Source organism: Sander lucioperca, chromosome 17, assembly GCF_008315115.2.
Source record: "Sander lucioperca isolate FBNREF2018 chromosome 17, SLUC_FBN_1.2, whole genome shotgun sequence".
In the NCBI taxonomy this organism is placed as follows: Eukaryota; Metazoa; Chordata; class Actinopteri; order Perciformes; family Percidae; genus Sander; species Sander lucioperca.
In genome coordinates this window covers 4,805,039-4,831,190 of record NC_050189.1, presented here as the reverse complement: position 1 = coordinate 4,831,190, position 26,152 = coordinate 4,805,039, and the positions used below count along the sequence as shown (strand labels likewise).

Sequence of the window (26,152 nt, the reverse complement as noted above, 5' to 3'; positions counted from 1 at the left end):
CTCCTCTCAGCAGCAATATTGTTAAAAAAAAGGATGATGCATAGGCCTATATGACATTCTTGAAGTTTCTGTGACAGTGAAGCTGCACGGGGTTGCAGTGAAGGTAAAGGGTGGTAGTAAAGTAGTGGTTGTTAACAACACTGCAACAGTAGAAGTCAAAAATAGCAGTTCAGCAGCCTTAAGGTTCTGTGTTATTCGTTTACCTTAATAACTAGTAATATTTTAGGCTGGATGCAATGCAGATGTAACAGAGAAACCTAAAAGTGCAGATGTCAAAAAGAGACATAAGTTTACTCAGGATAAACGGGACGCAAGTGTAATTTCCTATCTGAATATTACAGGAATCATCCATTGCTTTGTCTTTAGTCTTAATTAGCTTGACTCCGGAACCCGCCAGACAGATGCATTATAGTGTCGGGCTTCCCGTCGAGGACCTTAACCCCCTCACGACCTCTAGCAGCGGTCACAGCGGTGGTTGGGGTCCCTGTGTGGGAATTGCAGAGCGGCAAAGAAGTCGTTCCAGTTCACCGCTCCGTCCCACTGGCGGCCTCTGAATCACCGAGCCCTGCGTGCGTGCTACTGCCGCCCCCGGCGCGACAGCGGCGGTGAACGCTGCCCGGATACGCGGGAAGCGGGGTTGGTTGTTGGACGGGGTGGGAGTGAGGACGAGGTGGTGGTGGGGGGCTGCTGCTGGTGGGAGCGCTCACCAACAAAGTCAGACAGACAATACAGTCCGACAAAATGTAGCCTATTAAAGAGGCTGGTTGCACGACCGCAGCCCATATTTTTGTTACGCTTTAATGCATTGCTGCATTCTGTCTTTTGAAGCTGAGGCTGGTGCTATTTCTCTTTTTCTACTCCAAGCCAGGTCGGGTTGCAGGTTAAATTGCTTCCCCTGTGGTTGTGATATTGCACAGGCACCATGGGGAGTAGCTGACCTGATAGTTCCACATCATTTAAAGTGAAAGCAGAGATATGTATTTTGAGATGCACTGTGGCTGAGAGTCTTCTATTACATAAGACAGTAGGAGGGTTTAAACTTTGTATTTCTACTAATTTGTATTCCCCTAAATCAAAAGTTTAAAAAAATATAATAACATTAGATTTTTTTTATTCTGTTTTTACAAATCAGGATTTACGGATGCTTTTTTCAGCTTTGTTTTTAAAGGTGCTGGTCACACTTTTGCCTTGCCAATAAACCAATTATCCCCATGCTATGGATTTACCAACACCAGCTGTCAAACCTACTTACAGTCCTCTGACAAACTGCTAAGACTAATTTAGCATGTGTCACAATTCAGACAGGGTCAGAGGTCGCTGAAGCCACCGTGGCTTTCATGCAGCTTTTGTTGTGTGTAATTATGTTCAGCAGGGATTAGTTGAGTGTTGGGAAGCGTTTGAGAAGATTATTGCTTATCTGATTCTACTAGCTGTCTCTCTTTCACGCATTCTTTAACCCTGTCTCTCCTCTAGACGAGGAGGCAGATATATCAGACAGAGAGGTCCCGTGCAGGAAGAAAGGGCGGCCGAAGAAAAAGAAGGACATAAAGAAGAAAGACAAAGAGGGGAAACCTGTCAAAGCAAAAAAACGCAAGAAGATTGTAAGTTTGTTAAGCTGTCATGCTTTGGCTTTTTTTTTACTTTGCTGACTGCATTACACCTTTTTAATTATTTTTTAAAGGGATATTTCACCGTTGGAAAGATGAATATATCTTTAAATTGGGTCACTTATGTAGTAGAAATGTAAAAAAAAAAAAAATAAAGAAATTGGTGGCTTCTAGGCTGAGAAAAGCCAGAAAATGTGTTTTTGGCTCATGTGGATGAAAGACACCAAATCCCAGAATGCACTTGCTTCGCTGCTTTAGCGTCTACTCCCAACCCACGCCTACTGTTACAGACAGACAGTGAGACAGTCAACTCAACTTTAGTGTGTTTTATTGTCATTTCAACCATATACACGAAACAACATTTCACCGTGGCTCAATTGGTTACACAATTAAAATATATGAAAACGACATACGAAACAGTCTACATTTAGCTAGTGCACACACATGATATGCTCCGTAAAGTTCAGCTAACACATAGCTAGCTACTGGCATTAGTGCTTGGTGGGCTGTATCACCGAATATACAAATTTGCGTGTAATGTAGAATGGTCGGCATTTAACAGTCACAAACTCCACCAGCAGTTAGCAGTTAGTTGGATACAAGCACCCCCACTTCTGCACCAGGCAGTCTGTGTTAACACAGCTCACCTCCACTAGCTAGCCTTACCCAGCGACAGAGCAGCCAGCCTGGTAATATAATAATAATAATAAGCTTTATTTGTATAGCGCCTTTCATACACAGAGTGCAGCTCAAAGCGCTTTAGTAGCTGGATAGTCCGTTACAGCAATTGTTTCCACAACAACAAAAACACAGCAGTCTCTTAACTCGCGTTGGGAGTTTCGTTGAAGTTGGATGTAGTCCAGTTTGTTGTCTAATGAGCGGACACTTGCAAGCAGGATTGATGGAACAGGTGGCCGGCTAACGTTAGTTTTCCACCCGCAAACTCGTTCAACGTTCCCCGCTGATGATGTCCCTTTAACGGCCAGAGGCATCGAGCAACACTGCTTGTCTCCATAGCCGGCGGGCGAAGCTGTGTCGAGTATTCCGTCTTTAACAAAGTGTCCTGCATATTGTCCGATCTGTACCAATGTATCCCGTTGGTACACGTGTGCGGTAGTTTGAATGCACATAATTGTTGTTCTAAAATTTCCTTCGGGATGAATATATCTATCTATCTAAAGTTTTGATGCTGAGAAGCCACTAAGCTACGCGAGGATTCAAGATGGCTGACACTCGTTTTGTTTCGTGAAATTTCGGAGAATGCCGGCATGCGGAAGTTGGACTGTAGTCCATAGCCTCTGGGCAAAAAAGCCTCTTATGACGCAAAATGACGATTTTTGCGTCATAAGAGGCTTTTTTCCAGACCCACAATACAGAGATCTCTCGTCTCAGGGGGACATGAGGGAGGGAAGCACGGTCATTCAAAAATACTACCAGGTTTCTACTGATACAAAGCTTAATGCTAAATCGGTGAAGTATCCCTTTAATATGTTCTTCTGTCGTCTCCTCTTCAGGACAGCGATGTGGAGAGAGACTCAGACAGAGAAAGAGACTACGGCGAGAACTCGGACAGCGTAGCCAGCGACTATGGCTCTGGAGAGAAAAAGAAAAAGAAGAAACATAAAGAAAGGAAGGAGAAGAAAACCAAGAAGAAGAAAAAAGTCGATGGGGACCGAGACAGCAGTCAGGAGGAATCAACAAAGGTAAAACATAATCCTAAAAGTCATCTTTGACAAGTCCATTATCTTTCTGTCTTCTCATTGGTGGTTTCCTCTCAGCAGCCAATAGAGCAGAAGACCTCGGCCCAGCTGGCGAAGGAGTGGGGTCTGGAGGATGTTGATCATACCTTCACAGAGGAGGACTACAGGGAACTCACCAACTACAAAGCCTTCAGCCAGTTCATGAGGTACAGTATTCCTCTTTTGTTTTCATGTGGTGTTGACGTGGACTGCTGGCTGTCGCTCTTGGTTAAATCAAGACAAGCAAACATCACATATACAGTACATATACAGTGTTTTTCAATGTCAACAAGTACTGTTGGCATGGTGATGCAGTTATAGCCATGTTATATTCAAGCTCACATGCACACAGTCCTCAGCAATAGCGTCTTTTGTTTTCAAAAGAGCTTGCTTGTGTTTAAGTACCAGTTTTAAGGTAGCAAGATGTGGTGTTTAAATGTCCCATTGTATATGGTCTTCGGTGAGTTGCTGAGTGTGGCTTGAAGGATAGATTTCAAGAATTAAAGGAGCATTTTGCTGCTGTTTGGATGTTGAGTCTGTGATCTCTATAGTCCTGCAGAACTATAACATCGGCACTATTCATAATGACAGAGAAATTGGTGCTCTCCTGCCGTGTCCTACATGTACTTCTATGCGTTGAGTGCAAGGTTAAGGTCAGTGACAACTCACAAAACAAGCCCAGTTTGGAGTGGGATCTTGTTTATGTTTCTACTTCTCAGGTCTGCCTATTGAAATCATGTATGTCTGCTGTATATGCACAGGTACTGTCGTAGTACATAAAAAAACTAGCTACTTTATACTTTGTATAAAGTTTCAAGCCTGTCGTTGTCACACAGACCGACCTCCCTCTACATTGGCAGCACTGTTGAACAGAAGCTGTCCATGGTGAAACTACTAGCAGCATATTAAGACAGATACAGGTGGCGTGGGTTGAAAACAACTTGCCTCTGTCTTCCCCTGGCAGCTGTGTCTTTATTATCCCTGCTAGTTGTGCTTTCAGTGTGTCAGTGGAGCCTCGGCCTCTGCAGCTGACTCATACCTGCTTTCGCTCTGATAACATGAAGTAATCCATAATGTCCACTGCTTGACATTTTGGGAAGTTATTTGGCTGTCTCAACTCCACTGGCAGACTGAGCTATAGTGGAAAACTCCTCTCAGCCAAATGGTTCCTGTAATTCTTTCTATATAGATTTTTATATACAAACATTTCCTGTCTAATTCATATACATATTATTGACAGTCAACAAAAAATAAAGCATTATTAGTCAATAATGTATATTGAAAAAGAGTTATGCCACAGCTCTTAGAAAAAGGTAAATGTTTATACAGATTTCTGCCCATATGGCTTCTCTTTCCAAAGCATTTCAATGATCCCAACCTCTCGCCCACAGGCCGATGATAGCCAAGAAGAATCCTAAGATCCCCATGTCAAAGATGATGACCATCCTGGGGGCCAAGTGGAGAGAGTTCAGCTCTAACAACCCCTTCAAGGGCAACGCTGCTGCTGTCGCGGCAGCCGCAGCAGCTGCTGCGATCGCTGTTGCCGAGCAGGTCTCCACAGCGAATGCCTCACCTGAGCCACCGCCGCCGCCGCCACTGCCGCCACCAATCAGAAAGGCAAAGACGAAAGAAGGCAAAGGTCAGTGGTCAGTTTTAGACCTGAAAGCTTCCTTTCCCTGTGCCCCTTAAGCTTCTGTGTCAGTTTGGACAGTTTGTAATCCAGCAGACATATTAAAATAAAGCAGATGGACAAACTTTTCATTGATATGATGCAGTTAGTGTGTTAAATCATTGGGATTGGGGAAAATACAACAAAAACAACAACAACACACAAAACAACAACAATTAATAATCTTTTACACATGCTGATGTCCTGTGAACAGCTGACGTTTGCTTATGTTGTGGTTTACATGCTAATCTAAGACAATAAACCTTATTTACTCCTACTCCTTTGTTCCTCACTACTTTGTCATTCTTTCTGTCAAATGTTGCATTATGATCTTTTCTGTCCAGGCCCTGGCTTTAAAAAGCGCAGTAAAAGTCCTCGAGTCCCGGACAAGAAAAAGGCTGCCGCAAAGGCTAAAAAGATGGCACCCATTCGTATTAAGCTATCACCTATAGGTGCCAAGAGGAAGAAGAGTTGCTCAGTGAGTACAAAGCTTCTGCATGCCCCCTCTGCTTCTTCTTTTTCCTGTTTACCCCTCTTTCTTTCCTTGACTGTAATTTTTCTGTCAGAGCGAGGACATGGATGAGGATGAGTCAGAGCAGGAGGACTCCAGCGTTCACAGCTCCTCGGTTCGCTCCGACAGCTCTGGTCGCGTCAAGAAGAACAAGCGAGGACGGCCTGCCAAGAAGAAGAAGAAAATTACAAGTATAAGCACAAACTGCCCGTTATATGTACAGTTGTGTTCAAAATAATAGTAGTTCAACATCACTAACCTCATAAATCAATTGTTTTGGTAGAAGTGATATTTCTACATGGCAAATAATTTACTAGTAAGTGTTGTAGAGTCATAGAAAACCAACAGACCAACTGTCATGACATGCATGCTGCTCATTCTGTGTAATTTAATCTGTAATTGAAAGGGGCATGTTCAAAATAATAGCAGTGTTGTGTTCAGTTAGTGAGGTGATTGATTCTGTGAAGAAACAGGTGTCAATTATGGCCCATATTTAAGGAAGGAAGGAAGAAAATGTTGTGCATGCTGGTTATAGTGCATTTCACACTGAAATACTCAGCAAAATGGGTCGTTCCAGACATTGCTCTGAGGAACAGTGGACTTTGATTAAAAAGTTGATTAGAGAGGGGAAAACATATAAAGAAGCGCAGAAAATGATAGGCTGCTCAGCCAAAATGATTTTAAATGCCTTGAAATGGCATCCAAAGCATGAACGACGTGGGAAAAAGCAGTCAACTACCATTCGAATGGATCGAAGAATAGCCAAAATGACAAAGGCTCAACCAATGATCAGCTCCAGGAAAATCAAAGAAGACTTAAAGTTACCTGTGAGTACTGTTACGATCAGAAGAAGGCTATGTGAAGCAAAGCTATCAGCTAGAAGCCCCCCAAAGTCCCATTGCTGAAAAAAAGACATGTACTGAATAGGTTGAAATTTGCCAAAGGACACATTGACTGGCCAAAGGAGAAATGGGGCAACATTCTGTGGACTGATGAGAGCAAAATTGTTCTTTTTGGGTCTAGGGGCCGCAGACAGTTTGTCCGACGACCCCCATGCACTGAATTCAAGCCACAGTACACTGTGAAGACAGTAAAGCATGGTGGTGCAAAAATCATGTTATGGGGATATTTCTCATACTGTGGTGTTGGGCCTATTTATCACATACCAGGGATCATGGATCAGTTTCAATACATCAAAATACTTGAAGAGGTCATGTTGCATTATGCTGAACAGGAAATGCCTTTGAAATGGGTCTTTCAACAAGACAATGACCCAAAACACACCAGTAAGCGAACAAAGTCTTGGTTCCAGATGAACAAGATTGATGTTATGGAATGGCCAGCCCAATCCCCAGACCTCAGTCCCATAGAAAACTTGTGGGGTGACATCAAAAATGCTGTTTCTGAGGCAAAACCCAGTAATGCAGAGGAATTGTGGAATGTAGTTCAATCGTCCTGGGCTGGAATACCTGTTCACAGGTGCCAGAAGTTGGGCGACTCCATGCAACACAGATGTGAAGCAGTTCTCAGAAATAATGGTTATGCAACTAAATATTAGTGCAGTGATTCAAAGTAAAGCAAACCCTTGAGACATTTTTCAGTTTATACAGTAAATGTTAAAGTAAAGGTATAACACAAACTTGATCAATTTTGGTCATGTTTTGATTTGGAATTGAATATGCAGTGTTCCCAATGCATTGATATTATGGAATTAAAAGCTATTCTAAGGATTTTGAGCATTATTCACTTTTTTAAATCACACTGCTATTATTTTGAACACAACTGTACAATAATTAATTATGAATGACATACAATCTAACATGTCCACATCTGTGTCAAGTTTACTTTGATTCATATTTTCAGTCTGAATTATTTTTAAACATGAAAAACAAAAAAACTGCGTTTTTAGACATGTTTCAGACATTTATGTCTTTCTGTGCTCGTCCCTCCAGTCCCAGGTGAAGAGGATGGCGACGGCTATGAGACGGATCATCAGGACTACTGCGAGGTGTGTCAGCAGGGCGGAGAGATCATCCTGTGTGACACTTGTCCTCGAGCTTACCACCTCGTCTGCCTTGAGCCTGAGCTGGACAAGGCCCCCGAGGGCAAGTGGAGCTGCCCGCACTGCGTGAGTACAACAGGAACACGTCTGTTTCTGCTTCCTATTCATGATTTTGCTTAGCATCCTTATTTACATATATATCTTTAAGCGACACGTCTACCTGGCAAAGATGAGTGAAAAAAAACAAACAGTTAAAAGTGGTTTGTTTTTACTTGCTTGGAGCACCAGATGAATAGAGGCTTTGTAGCTGCATCACAAATCTCAGTGGAAAGCTGGCTGCATTCAGACATACACAATCCTGCCCAGACAAAGACAGGTACCTGAAGTGGTGATGTGGGTGTAGATCTATTCAGTAATGTCACAAATAAATCCTCATCTTTTCATCAACTGTCTTTACACTGAAACAAGCACAATTAGTCAAATTCTGTTAACGTGAACTGTATTGCTGGCCGGGTGCATCTCTTTCTACACAGTGAATTTAATGTGGACTGCTAAGGCGTTTGGTCGAGTTGTATACAAAATACTAACACAGAGAAAGACTTTTTGCATTTTACTGGATAGTTCTGACAGTTAAGAAATGCCGTTAAAACAAATGAATTGTAGTCCAGATTAGGGCCGCACGAAATGACCTAAAATCAGAATCACGATTAATTGCCTTTACCTCAATAACGATAAATGAATGATAATTAAAAAAAAATTCATAGTTCATTGGCAAGGTTCTCGTACTGTAAATAGGCTCAAATATTGAAGGTGAGATATATACATTGCTTGAAAATGTCATGTGAAAAAAGTCACATTTTAGTTTTATAAAAATTATCGAAATTATCGTCATGGGAAAAATACGGCGATAACAGCTTCAGAATTTCAATGTCGATACATTTTCGATTAATCGTCCATCCCTAGTCCAGATCCTTGTGAAATTCTTATTTATAGATGTAGCCTACTACCAGCTGCCGGTTTGTTGCTCGTTGCCACTACGCTGCTATATGAGAGAAATGTAAAATGCATATGCTATTTGCGAGCAAACAGTCATTGTGTAACATGACGCTGCCATGATTTCCGATCTTTGTGTCCGCAATGTTCGCAAATCGCGTTTTTGTAACAGGCACCAGAAGCTCAATAAACGACTCACATCCTCCTTTTATTCGGCAGAAAGTCAATCAGCTGCCACAGTTTAATACTTCCTTTCTTCCAGACTTTTAGCTTTATATTTTCGAACTAGCCAATATTATTCTTTTAGGTGGCAATGTTGTTATGCCCAAATATACTCATTACTCACAAATAGGCATTGGTGCACAGGAGAAGGAAACCGCAAATATGCTTAATATTGCTTGACTTGCTCTCTACTAAAAGTTTCCTCTTCAAATTAATCCTGCTAGTCTGGGGACTGACCAGCTTCTGAGTTCTCCCCATTGTTCTTACGTTTTTAGTCATAGTTACTCAAAGCCAATAAGACCAGATAGCTAGGGTAGCTATCACCTGGATCCAACTTGACTGCAAAAATGGTATTGTCAATTTTTCACTCAATTGAGATGTCAATCAATAAACGTTTCTTTCCCAGGAAAAAGAAGGAATTCAGTGGGAAGCAAAGGACGAGGACTTTGAGGATTTCGAGGAGGACAGCGAGGACAGAGTGATATCAGAGGTCAGCATTGGGATCCCCGCCGGGGCAGATGAGGAAGATGACGACCACATGGAGTTCTGTCGGGTGTGTAAAGATGGCGGTGAACTGTTGTGCTGCGACACCTGCACCTCCTCCTACCACATCCACTGTCTAAACCCGCCGCTGCCAGAGATCCCCAATGGAGAATGGCTGTGTCCGCGATGCATGGTGAGTTGCTCCCATTTTCACTTCAATGTAAAACTTCTGTTTATATCCAATTCAGGACTCTGTGTACTCTCTCCATCTAGTTTACAGTATTTTTTTTTCTTTTTTGAAAGATTTTTTGGGCATTTTTAGTCCTTTATTTGATAGAACAGCTTACACATGAAAGGGGAGAGTGAGTGGAATGACATGCAGCAAAGGGCTCAGGTCGGAGTCGAACCTGGGCCCGCTGCGTCGAGGACTGAGCCTCCGTATATGGGCGCGTGCTCTACCAGGTGAGCTACACAGGCGCCCCTCTCTCCATCTAGTTTAATTATTGATTTACAGGCTTACAAATTCAGGATGTATAAGTCCCTTTACTAATATATGATGAAAATAGATTGCATATACTTTCTTATATTCTGACAAAATAGGAGTAGTAGGACATTTTAGTTTGTTGCTTTATTTTGATTTGGAGTAAAAATGAATGATCGATATGAAATCTGTATGTTCAGTTAGTGCCTTTACATTAACTGAGGTAATAGGTTGACAGTTGGCTTTTTGCAATAATCTTGATGTTTTAAATGTTGATTTTAAGGCCATAAAAACATTTAACCAGGTTTCTAATCACCCTTTTACATGTGCGTATGTGCATGACAAAGACTTCAGACAGGGAGAGTGTCGCTGTGACAGCAGTGTTGCAAGAAAAGATCACTTCACGTAGCGATGAATCCTTGGGTTTTAGTCTGACTAAAATGGAAATGGACACTGACGTCTATAAGTCTAAATAAGTCAGGTTCCACCGCTAAACAATTACATTTAGACACGTTTGTGCTGTAAACTGTGCTCTTACTATGCTGTCAGTCTAAATGCTCCCACACTCACACACCTAAACAAAAAATCACGAGGCAGCATCTTGTGATAATACGATTAAAATAAGTAGCTATTGTTAAAAAATAACACTGACGCTGACTGTGGACATGATTTCCTGTGCAAAATGTTTTTTTGTGTGCATGTACTGATTTCAGCCAATATGTCATTCATGTGGCCGTTGCTGTCTTTGTTTGAGAAACATGACAGCACTTTGGGGAATCAGTGTAAGTCGAAAAAACTAAAATTTTGATTTGTGCCTCCCAAGGACTCGCAACACTGCTGAACGCTCCCTTTAAAGTCTGTATTTTATTACATTAGAGAAAGTTTATTATATTACATTAAAAAAGGTACAACGTATCAAGCCAAACGGACTCTTTGTTAGTTACAGAGGTATCAAACAGACTCAGCTGTGTGTCATTGAATAATTAGTCTTAACCAATTATGTGACTGCAACCACAGGATCAGTACACACTTCCGAGGATTCATTAATAAGTGTATTCCCCCTCTAGTGTCCGCCTATCAAAGGACGTGTCCAGAAGATCCTCCACTGGAGATGGGGTGAACCTCCGCCTCCCATCCCGGTTCCCCCTGCTCCTGACGCACCACCTGATGCCCCCCCGCCGCCACCCATGAAGGGCAGAGCCGAGAGAGAGTTCTTTGTCAAGTTGACTGGGCAGTCCTTCTGGCATTGTACCTGGATCACTGAGCTGCAGGTGAGAGAGAAAAGATTAATGGAGGGATGGATGTAAAGTGACGGTCAAATCGAGTCAAACTCAAAATGTTTTATTTATTTATTAGTTTATTTGTCAGGGACAATGCAGCGTACATTATTACATACATAATTATCACAGTCAAGGCCATAACAATATGTGTAGATGTGTTGCATAAAAGGTTTCTAGTCAATAGGCTAATTTGCAACCCCAGTCACTGGTCAGGCCTTTCTAAAAAACAAATAATCCAAGTACAATTTTTAAAATAACTACATAGTGTGAGTTACACAGTTACACAGTCATGCAGCAAATACATTATATACTAATATATTACATCAACATTTCAGAGTCGTGACCACGTTACACAAAACAGCACATCACGTAATAACGCAAATCCCAAGCACCCAGCCACTCGCACCTGCTCACCTATATCCACCCCCATAGTGAGGGGCCCGGGCCTCTACATGTTTAGCTCACATACCCGGACCCCGCCCCGCAGGGTGAACCTTGGCAGCCAAGCGCAAACAGCCAGGCATCCAGCACAGACAATACATTACAACAACACCACTGACTCAGTGATTACCTTGTTTGGTTTTCTTTCAGCCAGTATTTCACCTTTCTATTAAATGTTTTCAGTTTGGTTTGTGTTTTTATTTCAGTTGGTAAATCATTCCAAAAATGGGTCCCTATCACTGAAAAACATGACTGGCCGAAAGTGGTTTTGCGCCCCTCTGCTATGCAGTTGCCACCCACTGCTCCCCTAGTGGCAACTCTCCTTGTATTTGTTTTTGTCACAAAAGGACAGAGTATGGCTGGAGCTAGATTGTTTGCGCATTTAAAAATCAGTTTAAGAAAAGAGAACTTAATAAAACTATCAAAATTTAAAAGCTTGTATTTCTGTACAATCAAACAGTGGTGCCACAATGTTGGTTCTGATCCATTATTTTCAGTGCCTGTTTGTATAATGATATGATGGGTTTGACTGTTGTCGGGGAGGCTTGGCCCCATACAGTAACACAGTAGGATAAGTGAGATAGTATCATGGCATGAAAAAACAGTAAAGCTGCCTTAACAGGAATGTGATGCCTTATCATTCTGAAACAGTTCAGGTTTGTCCAGACAGTGTTACAAAGTTTGTTAATGTGTTTATTGAATTTGAGTTGGGAATCCAGAATAATACCTAAAAATTTAAATTCCTCAACTTCCTCTATGGCCTTTTGGTCTATTTTGATAGTACACTTGGCTTTCCCTCTTATAGAGAAGCACATAGATACAGTCTTTTTGATGTTGAGCGTCAAATGTTTTTTTTTTAAGCCACTGGGATATACCCTCCATTTCCTTGGTCAGGATCTCTGCTGCTGTACTTGGTGTCCTAGCTGATGCATAAATTACTGTATCGTCAGCATACATTTGACAATTAGCTGACTGACAGTATGTTGGTAAATCGTTTATGTATAAACCAAAAAGCAGAGGCCCCAAGATGGAGCCCTGTGGGATACCCATTGTGGATTGTTGTTGATGTTGTCCCAAAGGTGATGATCTTTTTCTCCCTCTTCCTCTTTTCTTCCTTCCAGCTGGAGATCTTCCACTCTGTGATGTTCAGAAACTACCAGAGGAAGACGGACATGGACGAGCCTCCCAGCCTGGATTACGGGTCAGGCGGAGAGGACGAGAACGGAGTTGGAAAGAGTGAGAAGAGGAGGGCCAAGGACCCCCAGTACGCCATATTGGAAGACAAGTACTACAGATTTGGCATCAAGCCTGAGTGGATGATGATCCACCGCATCATCAACCACAGGTGAGGTTTGTGTGTGAGCATGAGAATGCAGTATATCTGGTCTTCTGTGTGTGTCACACGTTATTTCATTAAGTTCTTTAAAAGTATGTTAAGTACTAAAGCATGGCAGGCTATATGTTTAGTTCCTGAATGTATTGTTATTGATTTATAATGCATTCCATAGTCAGCCAATGTGATTTATTTATATGTTAAAGTACAAAATGGTGGTTTACAAAAACTGACAACATTTGTACACATTCACAGAAATTTAATAAGCACGCACTGTACTGTATGTGTCTCGCTGCCAGTGTGGATAAGAAGGGGACGTACCACTACCTGGTGAAATGGAGGGACCTGACCTATGACCAGTGCACCTGGGAGAGAGATGACCTGGACATCCCAGACTTTGCAATTTACAAGGGCAACTACTGGAAGCACAGGTAGGACCTGCTGGAAACATTTGACCCACACTTTTGAATATAACAAGCAAGAGCTGCTTTTTTTTACAGCAAGACAGTAGGCAAAACAGTTTTCAAAATGAGTCTAGTAATGATATTGTTTCAGCTCTTTTCATTGGGTTAGAGGTTTGTCATGGGACCGGAGAGTGTTCCAAAGTATGGAAACCTACCTGTAGATCAATGCTTTTAAAATACTCGTATTTACTCGTTTGTTTACTTTCGTGCTTGACTCAACTTGCTGTCGAACAGAGATGCAATAATGAAGGAGGATCCAGACAAACCCAGGAGGATGAGGAGCAAGATCCAGGAGGGTGAAGAGGAGTCTCCTGCCTCGCCGGTCACTGATGTGAGTTAACTGTAGTTTCAGTATCTGTCCGATTTATAGCTGCTGTATGGACCTGTCTTTATTTTACACCAAATCTCAGTTCCAGAAGAATGTTTGATTTTTGTTTCTGACTCTCTGGAGCTTCAGTCAGGTTTGAAAAGACAACCATTTTGTGTGTGGCCGGTTAGCTCAGTTGGTAGAGCGGGCGCACATATGCATAGGTTTATTCCTCGACGCAGAAGGTCTAGGGTTCGAAATGCCCCCCCCCCCAAAAAAAAAGACAACCATATTGTTGAGGGCATTGCTTTTATTTGTGATGTTTAAAATTGACGTACTCTTAGGCATACTACTTAATTACCTGTTTCATATAAGGTGAAACCATATTCTTTTTATGTGTTAATTAATCTAGTGAATAAAATGTACAATACATTCTCAAAAGTTTGTTTAATGAGTTGATTTTGTCTTGTGGAAAAAAAAAACTTGAATTGAATTTGAACTTGAATTATTTGTTAAAGGACAATTCAGACAGTTTATTAAAAAGATAGTTTAGAAAGACAGTAGCTCCCAAGACGGCGGCCGCCTGTATACGAGAACGCGATTGTCTTTATAATCTTAATATATAATATAATATAATCTTTTTAATAAACTGTCTGTACACTTACAAAGTTCTCAATGCTTCGGTTAACATGTAGGGACCCTCGTTATGCTACCGTTGAAGTGTGGTGCTATTTTGAGCCTTTTTAGTTGTATAAATAGCGATTTGTTTTTACTTTCCCTGTGCCCTGAATACTAGCGTTGTAAGCTAATCAGCGGTCCGCGTTAGCTTGTTTCAAGCTACAAACACATTCGATTAGCATGAAAACATGTCCCAGAGGTACACATCAGTTATTAACCCCTAGGTTCGTTTTGCGCCAGAATTGTCCTTTAATGTAACTACAATTAAAACTACAGTTAACTGTATCCCAATCAGGTTTTTCAAGTCTTTCCTCTGTGTTCTCTCCGTCCAGCCTACAATAAAATACGAGGAACAGCCCGACTTTGTCACATCGACGGGTGGGACGCTGCACCTGTACCAGCTGGAGGGTCTGAACTGGCTTCGGTTTTCCTGGGCTCAGGGCACAGACACCATCCTGGCAGACGAGATGGGCCTGGGCAAGACCATCCAGACCATTGTCTTCCTCTACTCACTCTTTAAAGAGGTACTGGAGCCCCTTGGTCCTGTTATTGTGTTGTTTTCACTGATTTCGAAGATTGCATGAATCGTTCCTCCTCCTCCGTCCCTCAGGGTCACACTAAGGGTCCGTTCCTGGTCAGCGCTCCACTCTCCACCATCATCAACTGGGAGAGGGAGTTTGAGATGTGGGCGCCCGACTTCTACGTGGTGACGTACACGGGAGACAAGGACAGCCGAGCTATCATCAGAGAGAACGAGTTCTCCTTCGACGATACGGCTGTCAAAGGCGGGAAGAAGGCCTTCAAACTGAGGGTGAGGAAAATAGATTTGCGTTATTCACGGCTGGGCAATAATTCAGTTCTATCTGGGTATTTTTTGTCAGTGGAATCGTGTTGTAATTATAGGATAATTTCGTGTTATTGGTTTTTTTTTTTTATTCTTAATAATTCCCGGCAAAATGTAACTCAAAACTATGTTTTATGTTAACATTAACGATCAAAATATGACAAAACAAATATGATCTTAATATAATATAACCTGTCCTCCTTCCTCTTAAGTTTCCCTCTTATCTTCCTGCAGAGAGAGGCTCCTATCAAATTCCACGTGCTGCTGACCTCATACGAGTTGGTGACCATCGACCAGACGGCGCTCAAGTCCATCGACTGGGCCTGTCTGGTGGTGGACGAGGCTCACCGGCTCAAGAACAACCAGTCCAAGGTACTGCAGCTACTGTCTGTGTCTGTGTGTGTGTCAACGTTAATATAAATCCCATTATATAATTTAAGAGCCCTTAAAAAAAGGTTTTTAAAGAATTGTGACCAAGATACTGTATGTACTGAGTGAGACATGTCACAGCTGGAAAATAATCTTGTCAGCACTCTCTGGTGGACAAACCATGTAGTGGCAGAAATCTTTCTAAATCCACTCCAGTATCTTTAACATGTTTGCCATTTTTCGACCGCAAGTTCTTTTTACTTGAGTTCTCACTCTCAAATTCAATTTACTTTATTATACCAAAACACTACATCTATAAGTCAACTAAAACATTTTAAACGCTAGTACACCTGCACTTGCAGATGTATGTACGATTACATTGATAATGTCGACCACAATGACAATCAATAAATTAATGAATGCATTATATGACAAATACATTATAGTTATTATATTGTTTTTTTTTATCTGACTTAGTACTGCAGATGTATGATAGGGACTGTAACTTGTCTTTGCAGTTTTTTAGGCGTCTGAACGACTATAAGATCGACCACAAGCTGCTGCTGACAGGAACTCCACTACAGAACAACCTGGAGGAGCTGTTTCACCTGCTCAACTTCCTCACACCCAACCGCTTCAAGTAGGACGCCTCACACAGACACGCACGCATGCACGCACACACACACACACACACACACGCAGACGTATTTATTTTACTGCATATCATTCTTTCCCTTTTTAGTAATAATTCATTAATGGTGTCAGATAACGTGTGATAATTTGAACCAAGAACTCTGTACTATCAGTCCTTCACCCAGTCCATCTCTCTGTACAGTAACCTTGAAGGCTTCCTGGAAGAGTTTGCCGACATCTCCAAGGAGGACCAGATCAAGAAGCTCCACGACCTGCTGGGGCCTCACATGCTGCGGAGGCTGAAGGCAGACGTCTTCAAGAACATGCCCTCCAAGACCGAGCTGATTGTCAGAGTGGAGCTGAGCCCTATGCAGAAGTACGACACGAGGGAGGGTTTAGGGGGAAATGTGGATACGCTGGTGATTGACATTTTTAGATAACTGGGGCACGTTCCCCTCTAGCTAGATCATTAACCACTTAGCCTACATTTTCTTAAACAAGGCACTGTTAAGGTGCTCTGTGGTCAACAGTGGAGGACTGTTTTGAAATTTCCAGTAAGCATGATTTTGATTTTTGTAGGTCAAAACATCTGGATATCTAGGTTAAAGCTGGGCAAAATTTGTTTTTGTTTAATCTAGGTTACATTCAACCTTTATTTTAACACCTGTTCAATGACTATATTTCAATATGTATCAGATTTATCATAGGGCCTGCTTCATGTTGAAATAGTCACTGCAATACTGTTGTAATGGTCGCAACTTAAACATTTATAAAACAAAGAAAATTTTAAAGTTGAAGTCCTGACATGTTTTTACCTGCAAATAACATTTATCATGGTTGGTTAGCTGTGATTATTTGAAATTCAATTCAATTCAATTTTATTTATAGTATCAAATCATAACAAGAGTTATCTCGAGACACTTTACAGATAGAGTAGGTCTAGACCAAACTCTGTACTTTACGAAGCCCCAACTATTACAGTGGTTGCCTCAAGAGCAAGCATTAGCAGTAGCTATTGCGACAGTGGCAAGGAAAAACTCCCTTTTTTTTGTTAGGAAGAAACCTCGGACAGACCCAGACTCTTGGTAGGCGGTGTCTGACGGCACCAGTTGGGGGAGTGGTGAATGGTGGCAATAATAGTCATAATAAAGATAGTGAAGCAGTGATCACAATGGTAGTCATAGTAGTTCATGTCATAGTAGGGCACAGCAGGGCGTTACGGGGTGTAGTGTGGCACAGCAGCCTGGGTGGACGCGGTTGGACGCGGCAGGACGCAGTCGGACACTGCGGGGAAACGCAGAGCGTAGCAGGGTGTAGTAAGTCCATAGCGTCAGCTGCACCCAGGACCCCGGTGTAGGTGCCACCCAATTCCAAGGCGATGTTCTGGGTGAAGAAGAAGCAAAGGGACTCCGGGGAGAAAACTCCCCAGAGCTAGGTTAGTAACAGGCATTTCTGGGACTAAGATGCACACAAAAGGAGACAAGTGAAAAGAGAGAAGAGGGAGCGGCTCATTGTGTCCTTGGAAGGAGCTTCCCACAGCAGTCTAGAGTTATAATAGCATAACTAAGAGAGGCAGGCTAAAGAGAGGGGCCCTGGACCGGGCTCGTACTCTCCCCTGCCGGAACGGGCTTGTACTTCCTGCCTCCCTCTACTCTACTCTACTATGCTGCAACTCCTCACTCCCTAACTATAAGCTTTATCAAAGATGATGGTTTTCAGTTTATTCTTAAATGTGGCGACGGTGTCAGCCCCCCGAACCCAAGTTGGGAGCTGGTTCCACAGGAGAGGAGCCTGGTAGCTGAAGGCTCTGGCTCCGATTCTACTTTTAGAGACTCTAGGAACCACAAGTAGCTCTGAGTTCTGGGAGCGCAGTGCTCTAGTGGGACAATAAGGTACTAAAAGCTCTTCTATGTATGATGGTGCTTGACCATTTAGTGCTTTGTAGGTCAGGAGAAGGATTTTAAATTCAATCCTGGATTTTACAGGAAGCCAATGCAGAGAAGCTAATACAGGAGAAATGTGATCTCTTTTGTTAGTTCTTGTCAGAACACGTGCTGCAGCATTCTGGATCAGCTGGAGGGTCTTGAGGGACTTATTTGAGCAGCCTGATAGTAAAGAATTACAGTAGTCCAGCCGGGAAGTTACGAATGCATGGACTAGTTTTTCAGCATCGTTTTGAGACAGGATGTTCCTGATTTTGGCAATGTTACGAAGATGGAAAAAGGCTGTTCTTGAGGTTTGTTTTAAGTGGGCGTTAAAGGATAGATCCTGGTCAAAAATGACTCCTAGATTTCTGACAGTAGTGCTGGAGGCCAGGGCAATACCATCTAGGGTAGCTATATATTTAGATAATGAAGTTCGGTGGTGCTTGGGTCCCAGCACAATAACTTCCGTTTTGTTTGAGTTCAACATCAGAAAATTGTGGGTCATCCAGGATTTTATATCTTTAATGCACGCTTGAAGTTTAGCTAACTGACCGCTTTCGTCTGGCTTGATTGACAGATATAATTGGGTGTCGTCTGCGTAACAGTGAAAGTTAATTGAGTGTTTCCTAATAATATTGCCTAGAGGAAGCATATATAAAGAGAATAGAATTGGTCCAAGCACTGAGCCTTGAGGAACGCCATGGCTAACTTTAGCGTATTTGGATGGTTTATCGTTAATATTAACAAATTGGGATCGCTCAGAAAAATAGGACTTAAACCAGCTTAGTGCGATTCCTTTAATGCCAACTAAATGTTCCAGTCTCTGTAAGAGGATGGTATGGTCAATAGTGTCGAATGCAGCACTAAGATCTAATAAGACAAGTACGGAGACAAGTCCTTTGTCAGCAGCAGTTAGAAGGTCGTTAGTGATTTTCACCAGTGCCGTCTCTGTGCTATGATGCATTCTAAATCCTGACTGAAAGTCTTCAAATAGACTATTTCTATGCAGAAAGTCACACAATTGATTAGCGACTACCTTCTCAAGGATTTTGGAGAGAAACGGGAGGTTAGATATAGGTCTATAGTTGGCTAAGACCTCAGGGTCGAGGGTGGGTTTTTTCAGAATAGGTTTTATCACAGCTACTTTAAAAGACTGCGGTACGTGACCCGTTAATAAGGACATATTGATCGTATCTAGTAATGTGGTGTTGACCACGGGTAGTGCTTCTTTAAGTAGCTTCGTTGGAATGGGGTCTAAGAGACAGGTAGTTGGCTTAGCTGAAGAGACCCTTAACATTAATTGTTGGAGGTCTAAAGGATAAAAGCCGTCTAAATAAGTATCAGGTCTTATCGTTCTCTCTAGCCCTCCTGCGCCCAATGGTGAGTCGTTGGAAGCTGTGGGCAGAAGGTGATGAATTTTTTCTCTAATTGTTATAATTTTATCATTAAAAAAGGTCATGAAGTCATCATGTTGATGTTGTTAAAAATGTTTAAAGGCCAACTGCTACTGTGGGAGCTACAAATGTAAAAATCTTACAACATATTTGAAATGGACAACAATAATTGGATTTAATGGAAATTAACTAGCCCCACACTGAAAATGGAATATATATGTAAGATGTTATTTTGTTAATCAATCAAAAATCCCCAATTTGCCACTGATTAATGTGGATTCAGAGCAATATATACTTATATACTTATATTTTGCAGAAAAAAATTGCATATGTAATATTGAAGTAGAAAGTTAGACAATTCCTCAACAAATTGTCAGGATATTTTCATAAACAATGTAGCAATTGAGGGTGGAGAGGATAAAAAGAGAGGACGTTTGTCTTAGTCTTTGTGTTGGTTTACATGGCTTACATTGAATATGTATGGGACTGTGCACTTAACATTTTTTCATTTGTCTTTGTTTTTAAATACAGAAAATACTACAAGCTGATTCTGACCAAGAACTTTGAGGCTCTGAACTCAAAAGGTGGAGGAAACCAGGTCTCCCTGCTCAACATTATGATGGACCTAAAGAAGTGCTGCAACCACCCCTACCTCTTCCCTGTCGCCTCCATGGTGAGAACACACACACACACACACGCACACACGCACATACATACACACATACTCTTGTCCTCGACAATACCGTCTATAGCCAAACATAACGCTTTGATAGAAATATAATAGAAGAAAACCAATCATTATTTGCTAGTATTTCATTCTTTTCAAACCATTTGCTTTGACTTTCTCCTGAAAAGTGACACCTCGTGGTGATGATTAGTAGTGATCTTTTTAAAATCAAATTTGTAATAATCATATGCTACTAGTGTAGTATATGATTAAAACTACAGTTGAGATGCAGACAGTCATTTGTTCCTCATGGCATGGTTCGTGTGTGTTCGTAGGAAGCCCAAAAAACCCCAACCGGTGCTTACGAGGGGTCGGCCCTCACTAAGGCCTCTGGGAAACTGACGCTGTTGCAGAAGATGCTGAGTAAACTGAAAGAGCAGGGGCACAGAGTACTGGTCTTCTCACAGGTACACGCGCACACACACACACACACACACACACACACACACACACACACACACACACAGTATGCATAAGCACAGGTAAGTATACACACACCAGATGGACAGCTCCCTTCACAGATGTTAAACTAGTCCCATGGCGCCTCCAGAAGGCTCAGCAGCAGATGGATTCCAGCTGTGCGTGGGTAATCGAGTATACAGTAGATGAAAACACTTCTTTCTCTTTCTCTCCTCCATTTTTAGATGACTAAGATGCTGGATTTACTAGAAGATTTCTTAGACCATGAAGGTTACAAGTATGAAAGAATTGATGGAGGCGTCACAGGAGCGCTGAGACAAGAGGCCATTGACCGCTTCAATGGTGAGATACTGGATGATTGCAGTCATTAAAGGTGCAGTAAACTGGTCATGTAGGATTTACATCATTATCACCTATTGTTCCCTTGAGTAGTTCCCGGAAATTGACTGAAATAATGCATTTTACTTCACAAGAGAACATTGTTTGAAGTTACCAGAAAACTACTTGATTGGCGACTGCAGAAACAGCAGAACTTCCTGTTTCTTCCGCCTTACACAGGTTATTGTCAGGGACAGCTAGTTAAATAAAACAGAATTTCAAAAGAAATGTCTAATGAAGAGGTATCATAATGAAAATACTGTAGCAATAATGTGTTGCTGTTTGCTTTTTGGGCTTTTTTAGACTTCCAAGCTGGATTTTTTGGTGATCATCACAGTTTGATTTTCTCCAGTTCATGAGCAGATTGAAATGCACGTAGATGGTAGAAGGAGTAAATAGTTGCACAGAAGTTATAAAAATCATACAAAATATTTTAATATATATGAATATTTCAGGTATTAAAAAAGCCTAAACTAGACCAGAAACAATGATGAGGGGGAAGAAAAATCCCACACAAAAATGTTGGAAATGTAACAGCAGTACAGATGAGCAGTAGCATCACAAAACATTTCAAACTAATTGAAAAACATCCAGAATTGAACAAATAACAAAAAGGAAAGGTTTGCAAAAGAAAGATATCAATTTAATCAAATTCAATCAATGTCAATTCCTCAATGTCCCCTGAAATGAAAACCGTATTATCACTATAAAGATAACATACTGTAAGTTACTGGCATCAATGGGATCCTTTTCACTAAAAAAAAATGATTATTATTACTGGCTGTTAGTTTCTCTCACACACTCTCTCTGTCTGTCTGCCCACAGCTCCTGGTGCTTGTCAGTTTTGTTTCTTGCTCTCCACCAGAGCGGGAGGTTTAGGCATCAACTTGGCCACAGCAGACACAGTTGTCATCTTCGACTCTGACTGGAACCCTCACAATGACATACAGGTACTGTAGACTGGTAGCTGCTGAGGAAGGAAACAATTTAATACTACATAAAATTCATGTTTGGGCTTTATCCCTCTCTGCGTAGGCGTTCAGTCGAGCCCACCGAATCGGGCAAGCCAACAAGGTGATGATCTACCGCTTTGTGACGCGAGCCAGCGTGGAGGAGCGCATCACCCAGGTGGCCAAGAGGAAGATGATGCTGACCCACCTGGTGGTCCGGCCAGGCCTGGGGTCCAAAGCTGGCTCCATGTCCAAACAGGAACTGGACGACATCCTCAAGTTTGGAACAGAAGAGCTCTTCAAGGATGAAGTAGAACGTGAGTTGTTTTTTCAACTCCACAAGAATATTTTGTTAAGGGAAGACAAGGTGTTTAGTCATATATAATAATGTGAAAATTTGGAGCTTTAATGTCAGGGTCAAAGTTGGAGTTGGCAGGCTTCTTCTCCTGAATGAGATTATTTTGTCAAACACACTCACTTTAATGTAATTTAATCTTGACACATTTGTCTTATTCTGGTTTTCTTGACAATATAATTGGTTGACAAGAGAAATGTGTGAAATTTGTCTGGAGGAACAGGACAAATCATTTCCACTTTTAACTCCACGTGTGGCAGGTATGAAGAATAGTTCGGGGGATAAAGTTGAGGACGAGGGCAGCGTGATCCACTACGATAGCGTTGCCATCGAGAGGCTGCTGGACCGAAGCCAAGACGCCACAGACGACTCGGACGTCCAGAACATGAACGAGTACCTCAGCTCCTTCAAAGTGGCCCAGTACATGGTCCGAGAGGAGGATAAGGTAAGAGGGAAGAGGTTGACCGGATCTTACAAGTAATATGATAGATTTTATGTTTAAAAGGATCTTTGTAGACATTTCCAAGTTATATCTTCCATATCCAGCAACTGTGCACCTAATGACAAGCTTTATATAGTTACTGACTTAAAATAAGAAATAAACATAGACCTCTCAGCAACACTTAGGTAGTGTCCTCACACAGATGTAATGTATTGTACATTTGTTTTCCCAACTTGTATATATTTTAAATATTTGTTCTTGTATTCTATCCTATTATTATTTCATGTATATTGTATGTATGTATATTGTATCCTATTATTTCATGTATATTGTATCCTAGTATTTTATGTATATTCTGTGCTGTGTGACTGATATTTTGCTGCTGTAACACTGTAATTTCCCTTTTTTGGGATCAATAAATATCTATCTGTCTATCTATCTATCTATCTATCTATAGATGGATAGGGCGGAAACGATAAGTAGATTACTTGATAAATCAATTGACAGACAATTACTGCAAAAACTCGATTTTGATAATCAGTTAATCGTGTAAGACATTTCCTCACACAGAAAAGGCAATCATTCACTGGTTCCAGCTTTTCAAATGTGATGATTTGCTGCTTTTCTTTGTCTTTTCTGATAATGAACTGAATATTTTGGGGTTTGAACTGTTTGTTGGACAAAATAGGGAATTTTGAAGATGTGAACTTTGGCTTTGGGAAATTGCGATGGTAATTTTGTGTACTATTTTCTGAAATTTTACACACACATTTTTTATACAAATAAATGATAAACAATAATATGTATATTGTTGTGGGGGCATGACAGGGAATGGTGAGGAAAGATGCAGCACAAAAATAGCCTACAATGTTTAATTGCAAAGCTATTTGTGTCGAATCATATAGTTTCCTTGCATCCCAGTAGCAAACATTCAAAGGCCTAGTAACAGTCTGCGGCCCAAGGGTTGGGAACCTTTTGGTGTAAAAGGCTGGTAGATAGTAAGAGAAGAGTGGTGTGTCAAAGCCCACAGTCACATTTGATGTGTAAAAGCTGTTCTTTTTTATCATTTCAAAGACTATTATAACCCTAAGCCTTTTTTCAGCGTGCATGTACTGAAAATGCACATATGTTGTAGTAATGTGACTGATAACCACAATCAGTTCATTTTGGAGACATTTGATCTTTGCAGTGAAGTCTGCAAATAATTTAATCTATTTGAGAAGAGTTGTAACTGCCATGTACTTTTCTGCCGCTCCAGATCGAGGAGATCGAGCGGGAGATCATCAAACAGGAGGAGAACGTGGATCCGGATTATTGGGAGAAACTGTTGCGGCATCACTACGAGCAACAACAAGAGGACCTGGCGAGCAAACTGGGCAAAGGCAAGAGGAACCGCAAGCCTGTCAACTACAACGATGCTGCACAGGAAGACCAAGGTAGGGACCGGGTTTGGACCGGTGCTGTATGGACCTGGTAGTCTCAAAAAAGCTCAAGGAAGCTGAGTAAACTCCTGTAAATTGATTTAAATCAAACCCTCGGTTTAAAAATGAATCCTCTTTCACATGATCCTATGAATGATTTCTGAAAGTAAGACTGTATTTTTTATTTATTGTTAAGATTGACTATGTTTCTTATTCTAATCTTAATATCATAGTATAAAGTAGGATTAGTAGGATTTTAGATGATATGTCTTCTGTCTGAGTTATTGCTTGCACAGTGGAAGTGAATGGGCCTGGCCTATTGACAGACCACCATGTGCTGTTTCAGAGTGGCATGCTGACATTTCAGATAACCAGTCCGAGTACTCAGTGGGCTCCGAGGAGGAGGACGAGGACTTTGATGACCGGCCAGAAGGTAAGGAGAGATAAAATAAAAAAGACATCAAACCGAGCAGCGCTCCTCATGAACGATGAAAGATGCCTGTTGGAACACTCACACACATGCTCAGGTCTGTGTTGAATTACAAGTCGAAATTGATTTAGTTGTAACAGTTGCCTGGCAGTCGAACACGTTAGATTGCCAAAAAACGCAAACCGCCAATCACCCGTGAATTTCAGACAGTTAGAGGAAAATTTTTTGATTCTTGGTTGATGTACTGATGAAATACTAACTGTACATTTCAAGAAGACTCTGCAAGTTTGCAAAATCCTCCCTCCTCTGTGTATTTTCACCATTCTTTCTGTTGCCTCCTGTTACCTGGAGGTCGACGGCAGTCACGTCGCCAGTTGAGGAATGAAAAGGATAAACCTCTGCCTCCTCTGTTGGCCAGAGTGGGAGGCAACCTTGAGGTTTGTACAACTCTCTTGAACCAATTCTTCTTTCATTTTGTGTGTTATGTGATATTACTGGAATCTGTCAGCTTTGTTGTAAATTAAACTGGCACTCTTAGATATTTTTCTAACAATCTTAAATCGATGATGGCAGCAAGGCTATTACATCTCCAGCAACTCTGTACCTTCCAAGCTCATTTATCATCGTGATAATGGTGGACTTGTATAAATGGTCTGCATTGTTCCAAGTGAGGATTCAAAGTTTATTTTAGTGTTATTAGGCAGTCAGACCTATTCTAAGATGACCTTGGGATAATTAAGTTTTCTCATCCTGACATTCTCATTTAAAGTCTTCCAGAAAAAATAACAATGCAGAGATACATTTTAACAGACCAACACTATTTCCACTGCCCAGACAGTGCCAGCTTCACTCAGGAAAAATATACTGTAATTTCGATAGGTGCTGGGCTTTAACACACGCCAGCGAAAGGCTTTCCTGAACGCAGTGATGCGCTGGGGGATGCCGTCTCAGGACGCTTTCTCCTCTCAGTGGCTGGTCAGAGACCTCAGGGGCAAGACTGAGAAAGAATTCAAGTAAGGAAAAACTGTATTGATTGAAATTGTTTAGATGCATTCTTCATTTCTATCCGTCCTTTAACCATATATTTCTCCACTTCTTCTTCTTCTTCTTCTTCTTCTTCTTCTCTGCCAGAGCTTATGTGTCCCTCTTCATGCGTCACTTATGCGAGCCAGTGGCTGATGGGGCAGAGACATTCGCAGATGGTGTGCCGCGGGAGGGCCTGTGTCGCCAGCCAGTCCTCACCCGTATCGGCGTCATGTCTCTCGTCAAGAAGAAGGTCAGACCAATGCTGTTCGCCTTCCTTAATCAAGACAAATGCGGTGAATGAAGCAAGCTATTACACTTAAAGTTGTAAACCGCAACATTCCAGTCCTGGATGATTTTTACCACAGTAAAATCCTCGAGCAGCTCACGAAAAATGCTAAAATAGGCTGTTGTTTTGTAGACACGTTTTATGAACGATGGCTACCAGTGCTAACCTCTGTGACAAATGCATTGCGTTTCCTGTGATCGCCTCACAATAAAAGTAGTCTATATCCACGACGTTCCACTTCCGGGATTGCTCTGGTTAAACTCCGGTGGATTTATGAGGACTATGGTTAACTGCTCCTCATATATCTGCAGGGTAAATCCAGACAGCTAGCTAGACTATCTG

At 41.6% G+C, this 26,152-nt stretch overlaps 1 protein-coding gene across 6 annotated transcripts in view; it reads left to right on the top strand.

The window, feature by feature from the left end:
* The window catches only part of chd3 (chromodomain helicase DNA binding protein 3), a 48,898-nt gene that overhangs the window by 1,687 nt on the left and 21,059 nt on the right, over nt 1–26,152 (top strand). For 3 of the 6 annotated variants that reach the window (XM_031289815.2, XM_031289816.2, XM_031289811.2), the window contains exons 2-29: nt 1,474–1,601; nt 3,122–3,310; nt 3,386–3,513; nt 4,738–4,985; nt 5,360–5,493; nt 5,582–5,717; nt 7,479–7,654; nt 9,150–9,419; nt 10,775–10,978; nt 12,550–12,773; nt 13,061–13,192; nt 13,460–13,556; nt 14,543–14,734; nt 14,821–15,021; nt 15,289–15,426; nt 15,942–16,063; nt 16,259–16,432; nt 19,907–20,048; nt 20,378–20,509; nt 20,747–20,864; nt 21,726–21,850; nt 21,936–22,167; nt 22,466–22,650; nt 23,906–24,083; nt 24,415–24,501; nt 24,850–24,935; nt 25,378–25,511; nt 25,630–25,774. In XM_031289815.2, coding sequence (XP_031145675.1) covers nt 1,474–1,601; nt 3,122–3,310; nt 3,386–3,513; nt 4,738–4,985; nt 5,360–5,493; nt 5,582–5,717; nt 7,479–7,654; nt 9,150–9,419; nt 10,775–10,978; nt 12,550–12,773; nt 13,061–13,192; nt 13,460–13,556; nt 14,543–14,734; nt 14,821–15,021; nt 15,289–15,426; nt 15,942–16,063; nt 16,259–16,432; nt 19,907–20,048; nt 20,378–20,509; nt 20,747–20,864; nt 21,726–21,850; nt 21,936–22,167; nt 22,466–22,650; nt 23,906–24,083; nt 24,415–24,501; nt 24,850–24,935; nt 25,378–25,511; nt 25,630–25,774 — 4,457 coding nt within the window. The remainder of the gene's footprint in view (nt 1–1,473; nt 1,602–3,121; nt 3,311–3,385; nt 3,514–4,737; nt 4,986–5,359; nt 5,494–5,581; nt 5,718–7,478; nt 7,655–9,149; nt 9,420–10,774; nt 10,979–12,549; nt 12,774–13,060; nt 13,193–13,459; nt 13,557–14,542; nt 14,735–14,820; nt 15,022–15,288; nt 15,427–15,941; nt 16,064–16,258; nt 16,433–19,906; nt 20,049–20,377; nt 20,510–20,746; nt 20,865–21,725; nt 21,851–21,935; nt 22,168–22,465; nt 22,651–23,905; nt 24,084–24,414; nt 24,502–24,849; nt 24,936–25,377; nt 25,512–25,629; nt 25,775–26,152) is intronic. The other 3 variants (XM_031289814.2, XM_031289818.2, XM_031289812.2) reach the window with 3 other exon arrangements.